This window comes from Rhamphochromis longiceps, linkage group LG6 (genome assembly GCF_057381845.1).
Source record: "Rhamphochromis longiceps isolate RC_006_pf linkage group LG6, R_longiceps_female_GT1.1, whole genome shotgun sequence".
Classification (NCBI taxonomy): Eukaryota; Metazoa; Chordata; class Actinopteri; order Cichliformes; family Cichlidae; genus Rhamphochromis; species Rhamphochromis longiceps.
In genome coordinates this window covers 18,859,846-18,882,944 of record NC_140562.1, presented here as the reverse complement: position 1 = coordinate 18,882,944, position 23,099 = coordinate 18,859,846, and the positions used below count along the sequence as shown (strand labels likewise).

Sequence of the window (23,099 nt, the reverse complement as noted above, 5' to 3'; positions counted from 1 at the left end):
ACAAATAAAATTTGAATTTGAATTTGAATTTTGAATTTGAACATCAATCTGTTCTTCTCAGCAGGATGGTTGAAAGGAGAATGGATGGGGAGTGAAGGTGCACAGCCACATTCAGGTCCTTTTTTCAGAAATCCTGCATTTTATTCGTGGAGCTTTTAGAGATTTAGGAGTTTTTCTTGTGTTTTCTTGGCTAATATGTTGTGGTTGTCTTTTGTTGAAATGTAAACACCAAAATGAAGCGCTTGAAGCTTGAAGTTCCTAAGGAAGCAAAGACTGGAGCCGCTCCTTTTTTGCATTTAGAGGAACCCACTGAAGTGGTCTGAGCATCCGATCGGATGTTTCCACTTTCATTAAAAGTAACTGGTAGAAGATCACGAGGTAGCCCCAGAACAGGCTTGATAGATTATATCTCATTTGTCCAGGAAAAAGAGAGGATGTCAGTGGTGCAAGGGCAGGAGTAGAGAGAGTAAACAGCAGAGCAGTGAGTGTCCTGATTTCAGGCCACTGTAACAGCCACTGTTACCAGTGTTGAGGTTACTTAATTACTCCCTGGAGAAAGTAATTCATTACACTACTTGTTACATTACTTATACATTACTTCATAAGACAACCTGAAATGCATATAAACCATAGCCCCACATGCTAACACACCAATCTCTCAATGAGGACACACACTTTTTTTTTTACAGTGTTTAAATTTGAACATGAAGCGAAGTTTGAAACCAGAGCAAAGAGACTTCAAAGTAATTGCCACAGTGATTATACTGTAGAAACATGTACAGGTGTAAAGGAGGCTTTAAGCCTGACTGCCCTTCATTGTCTTTGTTACCTGTTCAAATTCAGACTCTGGCTGCTTGGCTGGGGTCAGCATGCACTCAACTTTAAGGCCATTCTTGATTCTTGACTAGTTTGTGTTAACGTGCTGTCTGTGCAGCTGCTTGTGGAGAGCTGATGTTATATTTGCAAGAAAAAGACACCTTTCATATGATTTTCTTTCCATTTGCCCGGCATGCAACTGAAGAACCTTTGTAATGAAAGTGATTATGTAATTGTAACTGTAATGTGATTACTGAATTTAGTGCAGCAATGTGTTACATTATTGTGTTACTGAAAAATGTAATGTGACACGATTAGACACGATTAACATGTTTACACCCAACACTGAAGATAGCTGTGTGTGTGTGTGTGTGTGTGTGTGTGTGTGTGTGTGTGTGTGTGTGTGTGTGTGTGTGTGTGTGTGTGTGTGTGTGTGTAGCAATACACAGCTGCTTTGATCTCTGAGTTTATATCAGATACAGATTTCTGTATATTAGAGCAGAGGATCTGGCAATTGATTGTATAGCTGTGCAGGAAGTTAGACAGTTGATTGCCAGAAGGTTAAATTAGGTCATCACCTCAAAAGTAATAGATGTCACTGAGTAATTTCCTGGTATGTGTGACATCTACCTTAGCAGCTGCCCAGACTGTAACAAAAGGATATTTGTATTTCCCTAATCCGAGAAACCACGACCACTGAACTGGAGGTTGTAATAGGTCAAATACTTTGAACATGAATCAGACTTCAGAACAAATAAATCCCTGCTGTAACAACCTTGAAATGTAAGTTCTTTCTGTTCCCATGTGTTAAATAAAAGTAGAACGAAACAAACATTTCCATTTCCACTCTCACAAACTGTTGTACATGTGGTGTTTGAAACACAATATTCCGTTTAACTTGTGATTAACTTTTATTTTTCATTATCCATTGTTTTTTTAGGGGTTTTTTATGCAGCCATATATGATAAATGCCACTACTTTGAGTAGTGGCATTTATCATATATGGCTGCACATTACAAAGACATTATATATTATATAACATGTACAAATTAAGGTTCAAGAATTTATAAACTACAGTGCTTCTGGAAAAACACCTCATACATATGAACCAGTCTCTGAGAAAATTATCTCACTGCTCACCACATTTATTACCTGCAGAAACATTTTTTCTTGTGAGTTTATGGGCTCAGTTACAAGTTTAGCATCTTTTTTAAATACAAAAGGAATTCATAAATCATGATCGTGATTGCAATAGTCTCACGTTGACCTGGTCGCGCAGGTGGCTGCTTGTACTTCATCTTGGTTAAATGGTAAATGGCCTGCATTTGTATAGCACTTTTATAGTCCATAGGACCCCAAAGCGCTTCACACTACATTCAGTCATTCACACACACATTCACTCACTGGCGATAGCAAGCTACATTGTAGCCACAGCTGCCCTGGGGCGCACTGACAGGGGCAAGGCTGCTGGACACAGGCGCCACCGGGCCCTCTGACCACCACCAGTAGGCAAACACGGGGTTAGTATCTTGCCCAAGGATATTTGGCATGCAGCCAGGATGCAGCCTGGGATTGAACCACCAACCTTCTGATTAGTGGCCGACCTGCTCTGCCACCTGAGCTACAGCCACCCTGGAGGTTCCTTACTGTTAAAAGGGAGTTCTTCCTCCCCACTGTTGCTCAGTGCTGCTCATAAAGGATCATCTGTTTCCTGGGTTCCTCTCACCAATATTGCCCTTACCTTCCGGTATAAACCACTTTAATGCAACTAGGGTTATGGTTTGTTGCTATATAGATATGACTGAAGTAAACTGAATTACAGCAGTGTAGACTCTGGGAAGGGGCAAACCTGTGATTGGTAGGTTGGTAAATGGCCTGCATTTGTATGGCGCTTTACACAGTCCCTAAGGACCCCAAAGCGCTTCACACTACATTCAGTCATTCACACACACATTCACTCACTGGCGATAGCAAGCTACATTGTAGCCACAGCTGCCCTGGGGCGCACTGACAGAGGCGAGGCTGCCGGACACTGGCGCCACCGGGCCCTCTGACCACCACCAGTAGGCAAACATGGGGTTAGTATCTTGCCCAAGGATATTTGGTATGCCGCCAGGAGGCAGCCTGGGATCGAACCACCGACCTTCAGATTAGTGGCTGACCTGCTCTGCCACCTGAGCTACAGCCACCCTAAGTTACTACTGTCTATGTGTGCAGTGTCCCTCAGCCTCTCACTTGCGACGTGGTCACCGTCTCTCAAGTTGAGCCATCAAAACTGAAGTTCACAAACTTCAGAAACATTGTTTTGTTCTTAGTTAGATTGCTGTGCTGTTAAATTAGCCGGTACAACATCACACTCTTTGGCTCCTGTTGGTCTCAAACTGAAAAACACATTTGTTACACTTCAGCACATTGTGATTCTGGTCATGGTTTAGCTTTGGGTCTTTGTGTTTGAACTTTACAAGCATGCACTAAGATGGTCAACAGAAATGCAAGCATTTTCACTTTTTGATTAGATGATTAGATGAAACTTTATTAATCCCTCGGGTGGGTTCCTCCGGGAAATTCAGTTTCCAGTAGCAAAGCACCGAAAGAAGTTGCATGTTACAGATACATTAAGGGGAATGAGAGTAAGGATATAAGCATAAATACACCACATATACACATATACACATATATAGATACAGAATATACAATATGGATAAATAGGATTGCTCATTTGAGTGAGTATATTGCACAGTGATTATTGCACAGTCAAATATAAGAAAGAGACAAAAAACAAAAAACAAATATTGCAAATATTGCAAATATTGCACCGTGTAGAAAAGCCCCTACAACTCAGTTGTTCCCGCCCTCCCTTGTCCCCCTGTTTCTCTTCCCTCTCCCCTCCAGTGAGGAGTTAAACAGTCTGATGGCGTGTGGGACAAAGGAGTTTTTAAGGAGTTTTTATAACAGTATTAGGATTTGATAATAACTGGAAAATGTTCTCTTACTTCCAGCTGTATTTTGGGGTGACATCGCATTAGATGAGGAAGACCTGCGCATGTTCCAGATTGACAGGACGATAGACCTGACACAACACACACACATGCACACACACTCTCGACAGGGGCACACGTCTGGTAAGTGGACTCACTCTAACTGCGACTGTCTTGTGTTTTCTTTGAAACTCTGTCATTACCCATCAGTTGCAGAGTAGAGTAGCTTGAAAAGGAAGGAAGTAAACAGGAGGTCACCTGAGGACAACATGATCTGTCATTGTCTAATTTTTCTTTTCTTTTTTTTTGTTTGCCAGGTGGAATCGAGGAACATGAAACTCTGAAGAAGAGAGGGTCTTTATACCTTCTGCTAGAAAGAATACGTAGGTTTGGTTTTGGTAAGCAAACTAAAATTCATCCCATGCTGTTTTTCAAACTTCATGAAACCTGCTGAGTCTGCATGGTGGAGCTTAGGGACTTTATTTATTTAACTTACTTTGTTAGTCATTAATGTTTATGGAACTGAATGACCTAGACAGCCTATTGGTTTTCTTTGCAAGCAAAATTTCTTTTCCCCTTGCAACTGCAACCAAGAAAAAAACAATAAAGACACAGTAAAGCATTTAAGATACATAAATTAGGCTACAGTCCCAGTGAGATAAACTTTTTTTCTTTCAATTCAATAGGAATCGTGGTGATATGCTGTGTCATGTGAAAGAATTTCCACAGGACATTATACAGTCCTGCAAACAACTAAGCACACCCCATGATTCCTTAGCTAGGAGAACCACCGTTAGCAGCAATAATTTGGAGTAATCATTATCTGTATGACTTTATCAGTCCTTCGCATTGTTGGGGAGGAATTTTGGCCCACTCTTCATAACAACGTCTCTTTCACTTCTTTGAGGTTCGTGGGCATTTTGCTTATGCAAGCTCTCTTAAGGTCCCGCCATAGCATTTCAATCGGGTTGAGGTCTGGACTTTGACAGCATCATTACAACGCCTTGATTCTTTTCTTTTTCAGTCATTCTTTTGTAGATTTCATGTGGTGCATGAGATCATTATCCTATTGCATGACCTAATTTGGGTCGAGCTTTAGCTGTCAAACAGATGGCCTCACATTTGACTCTAGAATACTTTTGTATACTGGAGTTCGTGGTCTACTAAGTGACTGCAAGGTGTCCAGGCTGTGTGGCTGCAAAACAAGCCCAAATCATCACTGCTCCATCACAGTGGTGACAGCTGCTGTGAGGTGTTTTTTGGTGATATGCTGTATTTGGTTTTCTCCAAATGTGGTGCTGTGCATTATGGGTAACCATCTTCATTTTAATTTCATCTGTGCAAAAGACATTGTTCTATAAGTTTTGGGGTTTCTCCTGGAGAGCCTTCTAAACAAGCCATACTTGTTCTCTTTCTAAGTGTAACTGTCATGAACTTTAACGTTTAACACTTTGGGGCCTGTAGAGTCTCAGATGTAGCTCTTGGGTTTTTTGCAGTCCAAGCGTTGTGGGGTCATCCAGGTTGTGGCACTTCGTTAGTACACAGCTGAATGCTCCAGACTGCCGAAAGTTCTGGTTTTATGGAGGTGCTCACACTTTCTCATGATCAGTTACTTGAGTGCATTTAATTAGCAGCACCTGGCTGCTATTTCAACCCTTAATTCCAATAGAAGCAGTAAGGCTGTACTACGTTTTTCACCCTCTGCTTCTGCAGTTTAGTTTTGCTTTGTGACACAGTGAAATATGTCATGTTTCACAGATTGCTGTGAAAGCTCTCTTTTTCACATGGCTGTAACTACACCATAAACTTTTATGAGGGCCCACTCATGAAAACCAAAGTCATACCACAAATCAGTGACAAGCTGATTTTTCTAGAAGAAGCACCAAATAATCACATCGTAGAAAGTAACAACCATGGTAGCTTGTTAGAAAAGTGCCTTTTCCTTCCAAGAATCCTCAGACAACTTGCTCATCTTTCTGGGATGATTTTAAATTGAAATTTCATCAAACCCTAAAAGCCTGTTTTGCTGTTTAGGCAAATGAAGTACTTCACAATGAGGAAATAGAGACACCAGAAGCAGATCTAGAGACTGAATCCATTACAAGTTTACTTGTTTTCAGTTCTTCCAAGTGTTGATAGACCTGACAAAGCTGCAACACAACCTCTGGTCTACACACTGATATCTGGCACCACTGAAAGTTTGCTATACTTTTATTTTTAGAACTTGACTCAATGTAAATGTAAAAAGCTGCATTGCATTAGCATAACTACATTATGTCTGTTTGAGTTTTATTACTGTGGGCCTTTAAAACAAACTGTGAAAGGTCAAATATAACAAGAAGCATCATTATCCAATACTGTGGAAGCACATTTATGACCTCATATTTATAACATTTATTAGGTTTGAACACAACACTTAATTAACTGTGACTTTTCCTCTCACCATTCTGTTAGATTATCTCCCCAAAAATGACAGCAAGGGAGCTGCCAGTCCAAAGAGCCAAAGTGGGAAAGCTGGGAAGAATGGAAAGTTTGTGAAAACTCGTATTCCTCGAGCAGCCACTTCCCGAGCTGAGAGGATATGGCCTGGAGGAGTCATTCCCTACGTCATAGGAGGAAACTTCACTGGTAAGCAACTCCGCTGGACGGCTGCCCGATCAGCAGTAAATCACACACTCATGAGTGATTGTGTAAAAGGAGGATGTAAAATTTGTGTGTTTCAGGCAGTCAGAGGGCCATGTTCAAGCAGGCCATGCGCCACTGGGAGAAACAGACATGCGTGACTTTCATTGAGAAGACAGATGAAGAAAGCTACATAGTCTTCACCTACAGACCCTGCGGGTTGGTTTGGAAATGTGTGTCTGTTTGTGATTGTGTGTGTACCTAGAGTTCACAAGTGACCTTGTCACACAGAGAGACGATGTGGTCACTCAACAATAGCTCTACTTTCCTTCCTGTCCTGCTCCTGTTTCCCCATCCCACCAATCACGGCGCTTGGCTTAAGTGTTTGTATGTTCGTGCAGTTTTTTTGTTCATATTCTGGAGAAGGGCATTGTTCTGTCGAGTGGCAGCACGGTGGGTCAGAGTGTGTTTGTACAGTGGTGACACTTCAACTGACTGGATGGGAGGTTGTAGGGTGCCTGAGATCAGGGCATTTATCGCTCTGAGACAGTGTTGTGCACATGGTTGAAAGAGTAGGATATCCAGCTCCAACTGTGACTTTACAGAGTTGGTGTAAAAATGACCTAGAAACAATTCTTATTTAACAAGTATTAATAATGTCAAAATGCAGAATTCTCACTCGTTCCAGCTTTTGCTTATATGACAAAGTGTTTTATAGATGCAAAATTGGAGCTTTTGACTTGGAGTAACAAAAATTTTAATTCATGTTTTTGAAACAAGGATTTTCACAATATATAGATTTTTTTTTATCCAATGTTCTGCTAGCACCACAAAAGTTTACATTAAGAGACTGTGTAGTTATTACAGTATGTGTACATCGATTATTATTAGCGGTTATTGTGGTTAACAGAACAGACACATTCAAAAGTTAATATTCAAGACCAAATATCCAGTACCTGCTGGTTTCACCGCATCCTTGTCAGTGTTATTATAGTTCCATTTTCTTTTTTCTTTTATCCGTTTCTAACTGTTAAATGGGAGTTTTTCCTTCCCACTGTCACCAAGTATTATTAATAGGGAGTCGTCTGATTGTTTGGGTTTTCTCTCCATTAGTGCAGGGTCTTTACCAATATAAAGTACCTTGCAGTGACTGTTGTTGTGATTTGGTGCTGTATAAATACAATTTAATGTATTTTTTTGTCTTTGTTCAGTTAGAGTTAAACATATTTACATATTTGGGGCCTTTTTAGTTTTTATTGCAATATGAAAGAAACCAGTGCCTTTGCATTAGCCTTGGGTTACCTGCCCAACCCAGTGAGGTAAATCAACACCCACGTTTAATATAGTTTATAGCAGCTTTTATTATTAAAATTGAACCAAGTTTTACAATCACAGCCTAGCTGGGTCACAGACACGACATCCCAAAAAATTTGACCAAATTTAAAAAGAAGATCATAACATTTTCTAAGACTTGCTTCTGACTGCTGAGTCATTTGAACTTTTAACACTTATTTGATCAATTATTTTGATGCATTGAGAAATGTAACCTTACCTCAACATTCAAGCTGTAGATGTGTAGAGTCAAATTTGATTTAAAAAAATAAATAAATAAATTTGGAATTCAGTTTAGGATTCTTTTAGTGTCTCTTGCAATATTTTTTTGTAGTTTTAATTTGGTTTCTCTTTTGGTTTGAGTTAGTTATAATACCCTTGTTGACTGTGGCAAAGTCACATCTTGAAACACTTTTTTTTATGGCTGGAGAATTAAATACAATCACATGCTTGCTTGCAGACTCTCTGTACCTTTGGAAATTTTCTCGCAAACATGTTAACAGACTGTGGTATCAAACCTCGTAGACTAAAATGTGCCCATGGCATCATGAATCAAAAGCACTGAAGCACATTTAAAGGAAAAGTTAACGGGAGACAATAAACGTCTCCAATTTTAGAGCAATTGTAATTTATATGTGAAGTTTTTGGACAGTGTTTTTGTGTAAAGAAGGAATTTAACTTGTGGTTTTCTTTTTCTGAAATTGTGAAAGACATCTTTATAATTTTCCAATAAAGTGCTTAAAAAGAAATTGCATTTTTGATATCTCCAGCCGTGCAGCCACAAGCATCAAAAATACTTCAAACCATAATATTTGTTGCCTGATGAAGCTCAAAAAGTTATACATGGATGAGTCCAAATGAGGTTGCTTTTAAATGTAAAAACCAGCAGGTGAGGAAAATATCTATGTGTTAACTGGTGATGTCACTTGCTCGTGTTCTGTGATTGGTTGGCTGCATTAGGCACTTTAAGCTGACGTCTAAGTACCCTGCAGGTTGGATGTGCAGTGTGGATGTGTGTAAATCAGACAAACAAGGAAACATAAAATAAAAATGCACACATAACCACAGTACATGTACATCTGTTGTGTGTTTGTATGAATTTACTGACGGTTTCCCTCCACCCCTCCACCCCCCCACCCAAAAAAGCAGAGAGTGAGACTGTATCTACCGTCTACTCCTGATCCTTACCGTGCAATCAGCTCACTGGATAACTTTAATCAGATTTGTTAGCCTGGCACGAATGTCTCTGCTACCCAGCAAAAGAGAAGGAAAGCGTGTGTGTGTGTGTGTCTATGTGCATGTGTGCGTTCTGAACAGCGATATGTGAATTCTCACAGCGTTGGGTTATGAAACCGCAGCATTATCAGAGTGTTTTATGTACCTAAATCCTGCCGCTTTTCCTCTTGTGGATGTAGTGGAGGCCAGGAAATCCTGAAAAGATGTGTGTGCGCTTGTGTGTGTGTGTGTGCGTTTATTGTTACTTGAACATAACACTGCAGATTCTTATTTCCACTGCCAACTGTGTAGTAAATTACCTATCTCTCTGCTATCAACTTCCTACTAATCCTCATTAGGTGTTGTTCCTATGTGGGTCGTCGTGGAAACGGGCCCCAGGCCATCTCCATAGGAAAGAACTGTGACAAGTTTGGCATTGTGGTGCATGAACTGGGCCACGTCATTGGCTTCTGGCACGAACACACGCGGCCCGACCGTGACGATCACGTGACCATCATCCGGGATAACATCCAACCAGGTGAGACCTATTATTAGACACCTGTGGTCTCTGCTGGGATCACTCAGGTTGTTTCTAGACGCAGACAAACAGCAACGCTTCTAGACCGAGTGTGTGCGTTTCCAAATTCACACTCAGTCTAGAAGCTGAGTGAGTGTGAATGAGCCTTTTAATGACTGTGAAGTCACCTGGACCGCTCTCACCACAGTCTGTCACTTCTGCTCAAACACACCTCTCTGCACCACAGTGTAATCTGACAGGTGTGAAATCATATCACACAGCAGTATCTCAGACCTGACCCACGGCTTTATTTAGAAGCAAATCAGAGCTTCCTCTGCTGGACTTTAAGTATTTGAATAAAAGCCCCAAGATACCCTTTCTGTTCACATTTAGTCATTTTATTTTTTTTTATAGATGTGTTGCGCAGGCTGTTTGCTTTTGCACTTATGAAAGCAAACTAAGTAGGTACAGTCTGACTGTTGATCAAACTAAAACCTCCTCATGCTGCTACATCTGCATGTGTGCAAATATTTGTGCGTATGTGTGTGTTTGTACGGCGTGCGTGGAATTTCTGGTTCCCAGGCCAGGAATATAACTTCCTCAAGATGGAGCCAGGGGAGGTGAACTCTCTTGGGGAGCCATATGATTTTGATAGCATCATGCACTACGCCAGGAACACCTTCTCACGGTAAGCAGTGGTTTGAATTTCAAAGATTATGATATGCCAAGATTGATTTAGTTATTAACAGTAAAGTCTGGGCTTTTTCTGTGTTGTGCTGTTGTTGTTTTGTTTGGTTTTATTATATTAGCTCCAGTCTGTCTTTCCGTGCACAAACATCAGCTATGCATAAATTAAACACCTCACTTGTTGTGTTACTCACATAGTAACACAACAAGAAACACTGTGAACCAGCGTTGGTATAATTGCCAATTAACAATTTTTAGGTGTCCTACCCACATGTCAAAAGCTTCTTTCTCACATGATCGCTACATAACCTCAGGAGAATCAGGTTGGGACCCTGTCCAAAGTTGATCTTTTTCACATGCAGTACACAGCAGGAAGTAGTTCCCACTACCATAAATGCTCCTTTTGATTCAGGAGATGCTGCTGCTGGAGGCAGCAGGACACAGAGCTCTAGCTTTAAAACAACCTGATTGCACAATTCTTACATCTGTTCAGCTGGGCATCATACATTGCTTACACTAGGTAGCTGGCAGGCTAAAGCTCGTTTAATGTCCAGTCTGATTGCTGCGCAAGTTTATAATGTCAAATGAAGCTCAGAGGGGCGTCTAGAAAAGCGCATGAGTGAAAATGGCAAACTTTATTGTAACGCAAACTATTTTCACCTGTCATTACCATGTCATGTATTTCATACTGTTTGTTTTTGCTTTGCAACTTTTATGATTTTATGATTTACTTTGCATTTGAAGCATATTTGTGCCCTACTGAGCTGTGCTTGTGTTGACTTTGACAACTATAGCACATTTACTTCATCTGAAATCAGATGTGTTTACATGATGCAGTGAAGCTGATGGAAGCCTTTCAGAATTAAGAAATCTTTTCCAATTTTTTTATACATCTGCACCATTTAAAATGGTGAAAAAAGTTTGGATTTGGCAGCAGAAAGTGTCATGGGTTTACTTTACATTTTTTCCGACTGAGGATGCTTTTTAATCTGCGCCATACCCGCTTATATAAGCCCTCCCATTCCCCAGTCAGTTCCAATGCACATGTTAGAGAAAACACAAAACTGCAATGGTTGGGTGAAAATTGTTTGCTTGTCCATACTGTTAGATTGTTGTTTAATTTTACTGATGTGTTGCAATGACATGTTGTCTCTTTTCTCTTCGCTGAAGTGGGATGTTCCTCGACACCATCCTTCCATCCAGAGATGAAAATGGGGTCCGGCCTGCAATTGGTCAGCGGACCAGGCTCAGTAAAGGAGACATTGCACAGGCAAGAAAGCTGTATAGATGTCCAGGTACAGATGCTTTTACTTTCAGTCTGCAGTGTGTCTGTGCATGTTTGTGTGCGTCAGTGAATGTGAGTGCTGTCGTCATAGCGCGTACCTAAAAAAATTACTTCTGTTTATCTGCTTACGTCTTTGGCGTAAGACCGGCCCGGCCCTCCATTCTCCAGGGTCTGGACATGAAATTGAGTAACATGTTTTGTTTTTTCATGTGATGCTTCCCTCCATTTTTTCAGTGTCTTTTTCTCACACACACACATTTCGAGTGCACGCCCGTGCTTGTCTGGCGTTCCTCTGGTCCCCGGTGAGTCGTTCTAATGTGATCTGGATCTGTTCTCACAATGAAGTGCAGCGATGTCACAAAGGTTTATAATTGCAAATGATGCCATTACTTTTGACCACATATGAAAACACACAGACGCACAAACACAGTTCCATCCCCAAGTCTATGAGGCATCATCAGTTCAGCCAGCTAACGTCAAAATCGTCACCCGGGCCTGGATGTGAGGTCTGACGAGTATGCATGCCAAACTGTTGGCATGGTGTTGGTCATTTTGATTACGTGTACTGTTCTCACAAATTGACAGCAGCAAAATCAATGCGTATCTCTAAAGCAAAAGAGTCAGCATTACAGACAGAAGAGCTGCTCTGGTTTCATTGTAGAAACACAGTAAAATTTACTGATCCTTTAATGATCCTATTTCTGCACTTGCACCTGGATATCTATAAACTGTTAAGTGCAGTGTGTTATTGTGCGATTTGCAACAGCACACCAAAGTCCAGCCATGTATGCAGGCAAACTTCAGCTATAGGAGGTATGTGATGAAGGTACTGTGGAGTAGTTGGCTGAATAACTGAACACTGAACACAATAAGCTCTGTGCTTCATGATCTACGGAGTGTGGGACACAATAAATAACATATTTAAATAAAACCACAGTTTTATTTTATTAATGTATGTATTCTGTTACTATATTACTGCTGACATATGCAGTACTGTGGAAAAGTTGTGATTTGCTCTTCATTTCTTTGCATTTTGCTTTCAAGGAGCCAGTTTAAGGAGAAATTAGAAAATTAAATATTTTTTTATTTAAAAAATAATTTAAAATTATTTTTAATTTCTTTCAAAGATTTATTTTATTGGACATTAGCTGCTTTTTAACAACTCATTTTTAGTCCAGTCTGTGTACCTGACCATTTTCAGAGGAATTGTGTTGGTTAATTCACTTAAAACTGATCTATTAATCATTTAAGCATAAAAATGTGCCTTTGCAAATGTCCCATGTCTTTATTTCAATCTATGAAGAAACGCCAATGATAACACAGTTTGAGTTCAGATTGTGTTTTAAGGCATAAAATAGTATTTTTGCACTAATAACGTGCTAATTAAAAACATAAGCTGAAAACTTGCTCTGCAGTGTGTCCCTAAATAATTTGAGGAAACTGAATAAGTAGAGGACAGAAAAAGAAAATGAAAAAAAAGTATCTGAAACTCATGGATTCACTAAATAGTAATATAAACAATCCAGCGAAGAGCTGACACGGGACCTGCAGCTGGACTTTTAGTTGATCCATCTACCCAGTCTCACCAGAAATGCTCTCAGTTGAAGGATGGCTGTCAGGAAGCCATTCTTAAGGAAGGAAAATGGAGAGAAAAGGCTGATGTTTGCCAAATTACACAAGAACCGGAATGAAAGTCAGTGGTAACAGTTCTTATGGATTGATGAATTCAAATGTGTTTCATCCCCAAGTCTATGACGTGTCAGATAATTCAGCCAACTAATGTGAAATTTGTCACTCGGGCCTACTTAAGACGTGTGAGATCTGACATGTGTGTATGCCAGCAGTTTACACAGAACCACAATGGATGGCGGTGGTCATTTGATGTAAGTGTGTTCTCACAAATTTAAAGGATCAGTGCACACACTACACAAGATTCAGAGCCATACCTACATGTAAATGTAGTCTCATTTACTGTTACACCTGAACACACACATATATTACAGTTTAAAAGACATCAAACTAACTTAATATAACTCTAAAGATCAACATAGGAGGCAAAGTTGATCTGAAAGCAAAATCCACAACAGAACACTTTCAGTCATGGATCGGCCTCCCTAGAGCCGGGAGCTCAACATTACTGAAGCAGTATCATTCTGACAGAGAACAGAACAAAAGGCAGCCAACATCCAAAGCTTTGAATGTCCTGCAAGAATGCTGGAGAACTATTCCTGAAGACTACCTAAAGAAATTACTAGAAAGCTGCCTAAGAGGGTTCAGGCTGTGTTGAAGAAAAAACTGGTCACACCAAATACTGACATTCAACCTCATTAAAACAGTACACACCTATTTCCTATTTTCCTAGCAAAATATCAAGAAATGATGGGTGGCTCAGTACTATATGCATACATACCATTAATAATTTTGATTGTCTATAGTGAGCGAGTCTGTGTTAGTGGGTCTCAGCTGCAAACAGATACAACTTCAGCCTTATAAGGTCATATTTGAGTGATACCATATTCACTGACAGATGAACAGAGCCCCAGGGCATTGTGGGGGGAAAACAGCATGCGTCATGGGATTGGAGGGGCACATTTGGCTAACCTCCTTTTGAAAGAGAGTGACAGCACTGAACTCAAGATGACGGATAAAGAGAGAAAAGCAGCGGGTTTGTTTTTTCCATTCAGCCCTGTTGTTCTTTTCCTATGTGATGAATTAAAAGTTTGCCACTTCTATTCACTTACAGTCAGTGACTTTACTAGTGAGGAATGTTTAATTCTGCTAAATGGTGAAAGGGCTTCATGACTGAGGTTGGACCTCACATGAACACGGATGCACACAGGGACAAAAAAATGTAGCCTCCTACATGCAAAACTGAAAGAAGCCAAAAGCAACACGGAACGCGAGTTTGTTTCTACGTCAGAAATAATGTCTAACAGTTTCCATATGGATGCATCAGATAATATACACATAAATGGCTCACAAACAGAGCATGTCTGATGCTATTGTTTTGAATAAATAGCCTGAAATATATTTACTTAAAATGGCAGTTAAAACATTTTGTGAAGGTTGAGAGTAATAATAAATATGAGAGCCATGTGTTCTTTAGTAATGTACCGATTGTAAACCATCAGTACAAAGCTGAAAGGACTGCACACGATGGCAGGGTTTGCCACAAAAATGTAACTCCATTTGTGTGTGTGTGTGTGTGTGTGTGTGTGTGTGTGTGTGTGTGTGTGTGTGTGTGTGTGTGTGTGTGTGTGTGTGTGTGTGTGTATTGCAGCATGTGGGGAGACGCTCCAAGAGTCAACAGGCAACTTCTCATCTCCTGGTTACCCCAATGGATACCCTTCATACACACACTGTGTCTGGAGAATATCTGTCACACCTGGAGAAAAGGTGCGCACATACACACATGCATGCGCACACACTCAGTAGCACCCTACAGTGTAGTGAATGTGCATGCAAAGCCAATAAAAAATAAGCAACCTCTGCCAGAGTGACTGGATATTGATTAAGTCTTAACACTGCAGGTAGGCCACTCTTCCTGTCCTCTCACTCTCCTTATCTTCAATGAACAGATCTGTACTAAACTTACTAAACACGTTTTTGCTGTTGTTGTTGTTTTTCCATATTTTTGCTCTGCCAGATTGTTCTGAACTTCACCACCATGGATCTGTACAAAAGCAGTCTGTGCTGGTATGACTACATTGAAGTTCGAGATGGATACTGGAGGAAAGCTCCGCTGCTTGGTAAGAGGCAGGAAGCAGGCTGACTGCCTTAAAATTAATTACTCTATTACTCCCTGACTAAGTTAATGAGTAACTTCACTCCTATTTTTAGCTTGTGGCAGCTCACTTTTCCTCCACTCCACTTGGCTTTTAAAACTCCGAGATTAAGAAGCAGGAGCAATTTTCTAAAATAGATAACAGGCTTTTTAAACTCCTCTTGACTCATTTAATTGCTCTTAAGGCTGTGTTAGGATTGACAACTGCGCTAATTGTATACATCAATACAATCTGCACTAACACACATAATGGTGTTATGTGAAATCCATGCGAGGAAATACAGGTGAAAGTTGATGAGATAACAAGATGCTTCACAGCTGTTTAAACTCCTCTGAGGCAAAAGTATTGCAGCAGCAATATAGTTTTCTCTTCTTGTCTTCATGCTTCCACAGTATGCTGTTGTATTACAACACACATACGTGTAGACACACTATAGTGCACTCTACTTACACAGTGTGAATGCCTGTACATTCTAAGTGGCAGATGACTTTATTTTTTTCTGCCAGCTGCAGCGATCGCACTGAAATGAACGAGGAGGCTGTAACAGCTATGTTGTCAGCTGTGAGTTGCATTGCCCCAGCAGTCACTGAATGACACGACTTAAAGGGTTTGCTTTTGCGTGTGTGTTTCACAGGCAGGTTTTGCGGAGATAAAGTTCCCGACGTCTTGATTTCAACTGATAGCAGGATGTGGATTGAGTTCCGCAGCAGCAGCAACTGGGTAGGAAAAGGCTTCGCTGCCATTTACGAAGGTAAACGCCTTCATTCAAACAAACTAACAAATAAAAGCATTCGTACACTCGAATCCAGAGACCTTTAATAATTACTGTGAATAATAATTCCAGCCTGTGAATTTGATGACCTTATGTGCTCTGTGAGTTATCTCGGGGCTTTCATTATTCATAGTGTACACAGACTGTGTTTCAGGTGTCTTTAGTCAGTGCAGCTGATGCACACCCAACCTTTCTCTCTCCTCTCGTCTTCCCCGGTGCAGCGATCTGTGGAGGGGAAATCACCAAGGACTCGGGGCAGATTCAGTCTCCCAATTATCCTGATGACTACAGACCCTCCAAAGAGTGTGTGTGGAGGATCGCTGTATCTGAGGGATACAACGTTGGGCTCAGCTTCCAGGCCTTCGAGGTGACTCACTCCTTTTGTGTGTGTGTGTGCCTTTCTGTGCATGCATTTATGTGTATCCCGTGCTTGTGCTTAGGAATGTCTGGGTCAAATTTCACGCTTGTAGAGCTGCTAAGAAGTTAATAAATGTAGTGGTGCATGCATGTGTGTGTCTGTGTGAGTGTGCAGGGACACACAGCAGGCGGCGGAGGATTAGTTTTGTAGTTTGAATGCTGTTGAAATGTCAGGTTGCTAAACGACTCAATCTGACTCCACATGGGTAAGGTCAAAGGTCGTGTTTTCAGTTTAGCTTAGATTAAGAGGGAAAAATGAACTACGATGCAGGGAGACGATTAAGCATGAGCCGTGATTCGATGTAAAAAGGACGATGTTTCGTGTATCTCACTGTTTTTGTTGTGCATACCTCTGGTGCAGATCGAGAGGCACGACAGCTGCGCTTACGATTACCTGGAAGTTCGGGATGGCCCGCTCGAAACAAGCCCTCTGATTGGGCGATTCTGTGGCTACGACAAACCCGAGGACGTGCGCTCTACCTCACACACGCTGTGGATGAAGTTTGTCTCAGATGGGACTGTAAACAAGGCCGGCTTTGCTGCTAACTTTTTCAAAGGTGTGTGTGTGTGTGTGTGTGTGACTATGAGAAAAAGAGAAGCTGTGCGTCAGTTGATTGTGTTTTCACAAAGCATTTGTTATGCACTCTGACGTGTATGTGTGTTTTCAGAGGATGATGAGTGTGCCAAGCCAGACAATGGTGGATGTGAACAGAGGTGTGTAAACACTCTCGGCAGCTTCAAGTGTGCCTGTGACCCAGGTTATGAACTAGCCCCTGACAAGAAGAGCTGTGAAGGTAACAGTTAGTATGTGTGCCTGGCACGCTGCATTCCTGCTTCTATGTGCATTCCTCTGTATTGTGTTTCTGTAGGATGTGAATGTTACTTGGCAAAATAAACTAAAAAACATCCGAATGGTCGCCGTCAACAGGAAAAAAACATCTTTCTGATTCATGGCCACATGCTTTGCCCTGTAATCCCTCAAGATTACTCTGTAATGAGCAACATATTGAAACAAATAACCAAACCACTTCTGAGAGTGAAGGAAATTAAAGCTATTCTAGTGAAATTAACTTAAATTGATGCCTTTCAGTATTTCTTCAGAGAAGTAGCCACATTTTTGTACACATCTGGTGGTCAAAAGACAGTCAGGAGAGACTTAGATGAGGCAGGTGTTTTGTGAGTATCCTATAAAGTCACACATGTTGTTACACAACATGCACAGATAAAGATGCCCGCTAATTAGTGCTAACATATAAATTAAATTAAAATACTACTAGATTACACTCAGTGAAATAAACTGGACTTCTTGGTCAGGCTGTTAGCACAGTGATTCACACAACAAGGAATATTATTTATCTGACAATTCCCTCGAGAGTATTCCGACAGCTTCCAACACCACAAACACAGCTAAGAGGCATTTCAGAGTTTTAAATTAAAAACAGTGAAGCCTCAAACAGACCCCGCCCCTAATAACACAAAAAGCAGTGAGTTAAAATAAAGCACAGTTTTGAAGAAAAATAGCTTTAGAGACTGAAGCTGTTATTTGTATCAGGGCGTAAACCTGGATATTTCTGTGGTAAAGGTTTTGGGGGACCGACCAGAATTTGTGGAACTGCAGGTGTTTGTAGTGCAGTGACTCTCCGGGGCACAGACATGCAGCTGACGTTTACGCCTCTTTAGCTTAGGTTTTGGACTACAGGTGCTTGAAAGTAGCTGTCATAAAAGAGAGACAATAATAAAACATTTTTATATTTAAGGTACCTAGATTACTCATTGCTTATTTATACAGTGATTAGCATGCATGGAAACGATCCCCCTTAAAAATTGCTACTCGATTGCCATAGAGAAGCAAAGTGAATTTGATCAGTTTTTTCTCTAGTCTGTGTTAACCAGCAAAGATGAAAAGGTAATAAAACATCCTTTTAATTTTTGGAGCATTTCAAAAATGTGGAAGGTTAAACTGTTCGAGTAAAATCAAATGGTAACATATCTGTCTGACACCTGATGTATGCTCACCTTGGGCTAGCTAGCTATAGCATTCTTAATATAAGATTTTTGATAATAGCATAACAGCATTGCTGTTGCCTTATAATTAGTTACATCAATGCCATATTTCCTCTAATAGTAAGTGACCTTTTCTTTAAAAAAAAAGGTTAACCTGTCATTTAAAAAAAATCCTGCTGTTGAAGGAAGTGAAATCATGTCATGTTGTAGTAGTTGTAACAGTGACCAAAACATCATTTCACTTCTGCTTGACGCTGGAGATTCCTGGTGCTTCATAATAAAACATATACAGTTGTGCTGAGAAGTTTACTTACATTCATCATGGGCATAAATACCACGACAAATGGATCTAAGAATGAACTTTAATGGCTTTTAATGATTTCTTTCTGTTCTCTTTTTCTTTTCCTTTTAAAAATATAGGGTGTATACGTTTGAAGTTATTTTGGAGTTTCTTCAGTCCACACTGGGTCAAAAGCAAACATACGGGATCAAATATATAATTGGTTAAATATCTCTTTGCAAGCTGCACCTTGACAAAACACTTTTAGTAGCCATCAACAAGCTTCTGGCATGATTCTGGTTTGATAGATGATCACTGTTTTTGGCAAAATTGATAGATTTCCTTTAAATTGGTTGGTTGGTTTGGGAAACCTGTTCCAGAAGCTTAATATTAGCCTGCTTTCTTCATTCCAAAACCTGTGGAATGATCCCAGGTGTGTTTGGGATCATTTTCCTGTTGGAACACCCAGTTGTACTCAAGTTTCAATTGTCTACATCCTGATTGTAGGTAACATTGAAGAGTTTGGAGGTAGTCCTGCTTCTTCATTATTTCATCCGCTTTTTTGCAATATCCCAGTACCACTGGCAGCAAAACAGCCCCAGACAATGATGGTGCCTCTACCGTGCTTCACAGTTAGTACAAAGGTCTTAGATTTGAAAGTCCCTCAAACATACATCTATTCACATTGTGAATAGACAAATATCTCAGCCTTTGTCTGGTCTGACTATAAAACTGTTCTCCACAAGGCATTTCGTTTGGGCAGCTGCAAACTTCAGTTGATCATGATGCAAACTTTTGTCTACAACTGTAAATGTAGTGATTCAACTCTTTTCAGATACTCTCTGCTGTCTTTTTTTCAAGCAGCTTTTCAAACTAAATTCAATGAGAAGGTGCATCCCAAACTTTTTATAATAATGAAAAAAACTTACTTTACACAGAATCAGTTTCCTCTGTTCATTTCAACTGTCAAATGAAGGCAAAAAAAGCTGAATTTGTGTCTTTTCTTAACTGATTACACCTGTGTGTTTCCAGCGGCATGTGGTGGTCTTCTATCAAAGTTAAATGGGACCATTAGCACACCTGGCTGGCCTAAAGAGTACCCACCCAACAAAAACTGCGTGTGGCAGGTGGTGGCGCCCACTCAGTATCGCATCTCCATGCAGTTTGAAGCGTTCGAGCTTGAAGGCAACGAGGTGAGTGCGTCCATGTATTTGTATGCAACATTTCAGTGAGAGAGAAAGGAAGCAGGTAAAAATAGCAGCCACCTCGTGACTGTTTGTTACAAGAGCCTTGCCTGTTTGTTTAGGTGTGTAAATACGACTACGTAGAAGTGCGCAGCGGCCTCTCATCCGACTCTAAGCTGCATGGTAAATACTGTGGTACCGAGGTCCCGGAGGTCATCACCTCTCAGTACAACAACATGAGGATTGAGTTCAAGTCGGACAACACCGTTTCTAAGAAAGGCTTTAAAGCTCACTTCTTCTCAGGTAAAACACACGTGTGACTCAGCGTGTGTGAGACTGTGTGTGTCAGGCCTGTTTTTTACTGGAATGTCAGGAGTCTTTAAATAAGATGGACACAGGAGAAGTGGATTATGGTGCAGGGGCGGTTTCTGGTATTTCATGCTCGGCACCACTGGAATTCAGTCACACTGCCAGAAACTCATGCCGAACACTGATCCTCCCCTTCTGCAAACATTTTAACCTTTGAAGCTGGCAGCTGTTTCAGTGTTTAGACTAACGAGACATATCAGTCTAAAGGTGAGATGCACACAGGAGAAATAAGAGAGATTAGTCAGAATTAGCCATGTGTTGTGTTAAAGTTTTCCAGTCATGTTGCACTCTCCAAAAAATCTGGATTGCTTAGATTGTTTAGATTAGGTAAGTAAAACACTCGCTTGGAAAAAAGCAGAAAGACACTGCTACTGATATCTAAGCCATCACTGACTGTGCCGCAGAGATTTAGGTAACCGTGTAATGTCCAGAGCAGAAGAAGTGGCTTTAGGAGGCATTAGCACTCTTATAAACACTCTTGTTTGAGCATCTACATGCCTCATTTTGTGTCCCCATCTCCCTCTGCTGTGAATTCATTTGAGGTTGTTTGCATGGTTTAGTATTTGGTGAAATGTTCATGTGTATGCAGAGCTGTTTGCATATTTGTCTGTTTTTTTTTTTTTTTTCATGCTGCCTCCACCTGCTCTCTGGCTTCCTCCACTCACCCTGCTCTCTGCCCTCTCTCCCCTCAGACAGACTGGCACAGTGTCAGGAGCGTATGTTTGTGTTTGAGTCGTGCCAGGACGTAACGCGCGTCAGTTCAACTCGTGGTCATGTCGGCACCAGGCTGGCAATCTCATCAAAGGTCAGAGGTAACATGACCTCACAATCGGGATTGATCTCTGATTGGCTCTGGTCAATTAAGGGAATGGATAGATCCTACTTTATTGATGTGGATCCTTTCTTTATCCATTCTGCTCCAGAAGGAAACGTTCTGTGTCCCAGTATTGTACAAATTATTGATAAAATCTATGATTCGGTGGACTAAAATTGTGATAATATGGAGTTATGAGATGTTATTCTACAACTTTCTGTCATCCAAATTAAAGCTCCCAACTAGGCCTTAAATGAAAACCCTTAAAAAATTAGTAAGTAAAGTAAATAATGGAATTACCCATAATGAATGTGTAGTTATTGTTTTATGTCACACAGTGTTTGCATGATAGCTAATATGGAAAAAAGTAATGAGGAAAGTGGTGAGTTTGATCAATTTACAGGTTCTAAAATATTCAGCAAATAAATGTACTATATGGCTACTTACTGTTTACTGAATGAAAAGTAATATACACTACCTGTCCAAAAACAAGTCATCACCTGGTTAACTAAGCAAACTAAGACTTACACTAGATAATTACTGCAGTGATTACTATGTTTTGGATGGTAACAGGTTATTTAACCATAACTGATGCTGTGAGGAGCTTAACCAACCATGTTAGAAGACATATCCTGTGGTTGTGAAAAACATGTTATTGTTTTTCAGAAGGATTGAAAGGGTTATTGGTTTGCATCAGGCAAATAAAACAAATGGAGATTGCTGAACCAAGAAGCATTAGGTTTACACATTATTAAAGACCTTGAAGTATAATGCAGAACCATCATCTTCACCAAAGAAGTGTGGCTCCAGTTTGCTGAAGACCATAATGACTGGACTCTGGAACAATGAAAGTAGGACAGTGATGCGAGTAAGAGGAGAGGCAAATGAAGCAATACTCCCTACTGCCAGCCTCTGGCTACAGTCCTATGATCTGGGTTTGGTTCAGTTGGTCAGGTCTTGATTCAGCAGCGTAATGTGGCCCTGCAAAAAAATGAGGTTAGTTGAGTACCTGAATACACTTAGTGGTCAGCTTTTTCCATCAGCGGATTTTTACTTCCTTGTTGGTGGTTCCAAGATGACAATGCCAGGATTCATCAGGCTCTAAGAGTAAAAGAGCAGTTTGGGAAGCATGACACATCACTCTTTGGCTTGGTAATCACAGAGTGCAGACCTTAATCCCATTAAGAATGTTTGGGATGCGCTGAAAAAGACTCTCCCATCATCAATACAGGAGAAAAAAATCCAAGTCTAGATGGAAATGAATGTGGTCACAGTGCAAACTGAAACAACACCCCTCAAATCTGTGCCATCAAAGCTGGCCAAAAGAAATATAGCATGCATGATGTGAAAAAAGCTTTTTATTATCCAAAATGTTTAAGTATTGTCACCATCATGTATTTTCATAAATCCGGGCCATGATTATCGTATGCAAATATATGTACGTTGGTTTTTTTTTAAACTGCAATCTCAAAGACAGTCTTAAACAGTATGAAATTGGGACACAGCCCGGTTTTCCACTAAAAATACAACAAATGTTCCCCGCTTGCTGTTTCAGGGAGAAATTTGTTGGATGTTATGATACAGATTTCTCTTTTTTACTCAAACAATTTACTGCAAACTTGAAGAGAAAATCAGGACAGTTTCAACTTCAGAGGAAGAAAAGCTGTTAACTGCATTCAACTAACCTGCAGCACACCTTTAACACACAGCTAAACAGTTCAGTGGGGCAGGCTTGCAAAAGGAAATTACTCAGATACGAATAATGTGCGTACTTGTGTGTTAAAAGCTGCTGTGTGGCTCAGTTACTGTCAGAAGCTTTTAGGGATAGCTTTTGGTTGGTGAACAGCCAGCAGCTTTAGGGAGGTCCCCTCAGCCTCCCACATACTACTAATCCGTGTGTGTGTGCGTGTGTGTTTGCCCGTGCGTGCGTGTGGACATTTTGTGCTTGACCTGAAGACAACTACAATGAACACTGTGTAGCATCGACCGCAAAGCTTCTTAGCCTGTGATAGGGTGAGACTG

At 40.6% G+C, this 23,099-nt stretch overlaps 1 protein-coding gene across 3 annotated transcripts in view; it reads left to right on the top strand.

Annotated features, from left to right (window-relative positions):
* The window catches only part of tll1 (tolloid-like 1), a 69,058-nt gene that overhangs the window by 28,789 nt on the left and 17,170 nt on the right, over nucleotides 1–23,099 (top strand). For all 3 annotated transcript variants that reach the window (XM_085409556.1, XM_085409557.1, XM_085409558.1), the window contains exons 3-17: nucleotides 3,816–3,938; nucleotides 4,112–4,192; nucleotides 6,249–6,422; nucleotides 6,518–6,635; nucleotides 9,323–9,501; nucleotides 10,063–10,168; nucleotides 11,338–11,462; nucleotides 14,733–14,848; nucleotides 15,099–15,201; nucleotides 15,872–15,988; nucleotides 16,231–16,376; nucleotides 16,788–16,983; nucleotides 17,095–17,220; nucleotides 19,743–19,903; nucleotides 20,017–20,197. In XM_085409556.1, coding sequence (XP_085265682.1) covers nucleotides 3,816–3,938; nucleotides 4,112–4,192; nucleotides 6,249–6,422; nucleotides 6,518–6,635; nucleotides 9,323–9,501; nucleotides 10,063–10,168; nucleotides 11,338–11,462; nucleotides 14,733–14,848; nucleotides 15,099–15,201; nucleotides 15,872–15,988; nucleotides 16,231–16,376; nucleotides 16,788–16,983; nucleotides 17,095–17,220; nucleotides 19,743–19,903; nucleotides 20,017–20,197 — 2,052 coding nt within the window. The remainder of the gene's footprint in view (nucleotides 1–3,815; nucleotides 3,939–4,111; nucleotides 4,193–6,248; nucleotides 6,423–6,517; nucleotides 6,636–9,322; nucleotides 9,502–10,062; nucleotides 10,169–11,337; nucleotides 11,463–14,732; nucleotides 14,849–15,098; nucleotides 15,202–15,871; nucleotides 15,989–16,230; nucleotides 16,377–16,787; nucleotides 16,984–17,094; nucleotides 17,221–19,742; nucleotides 19,904–20,016; nucleotides 20,198–23,099) is intronic.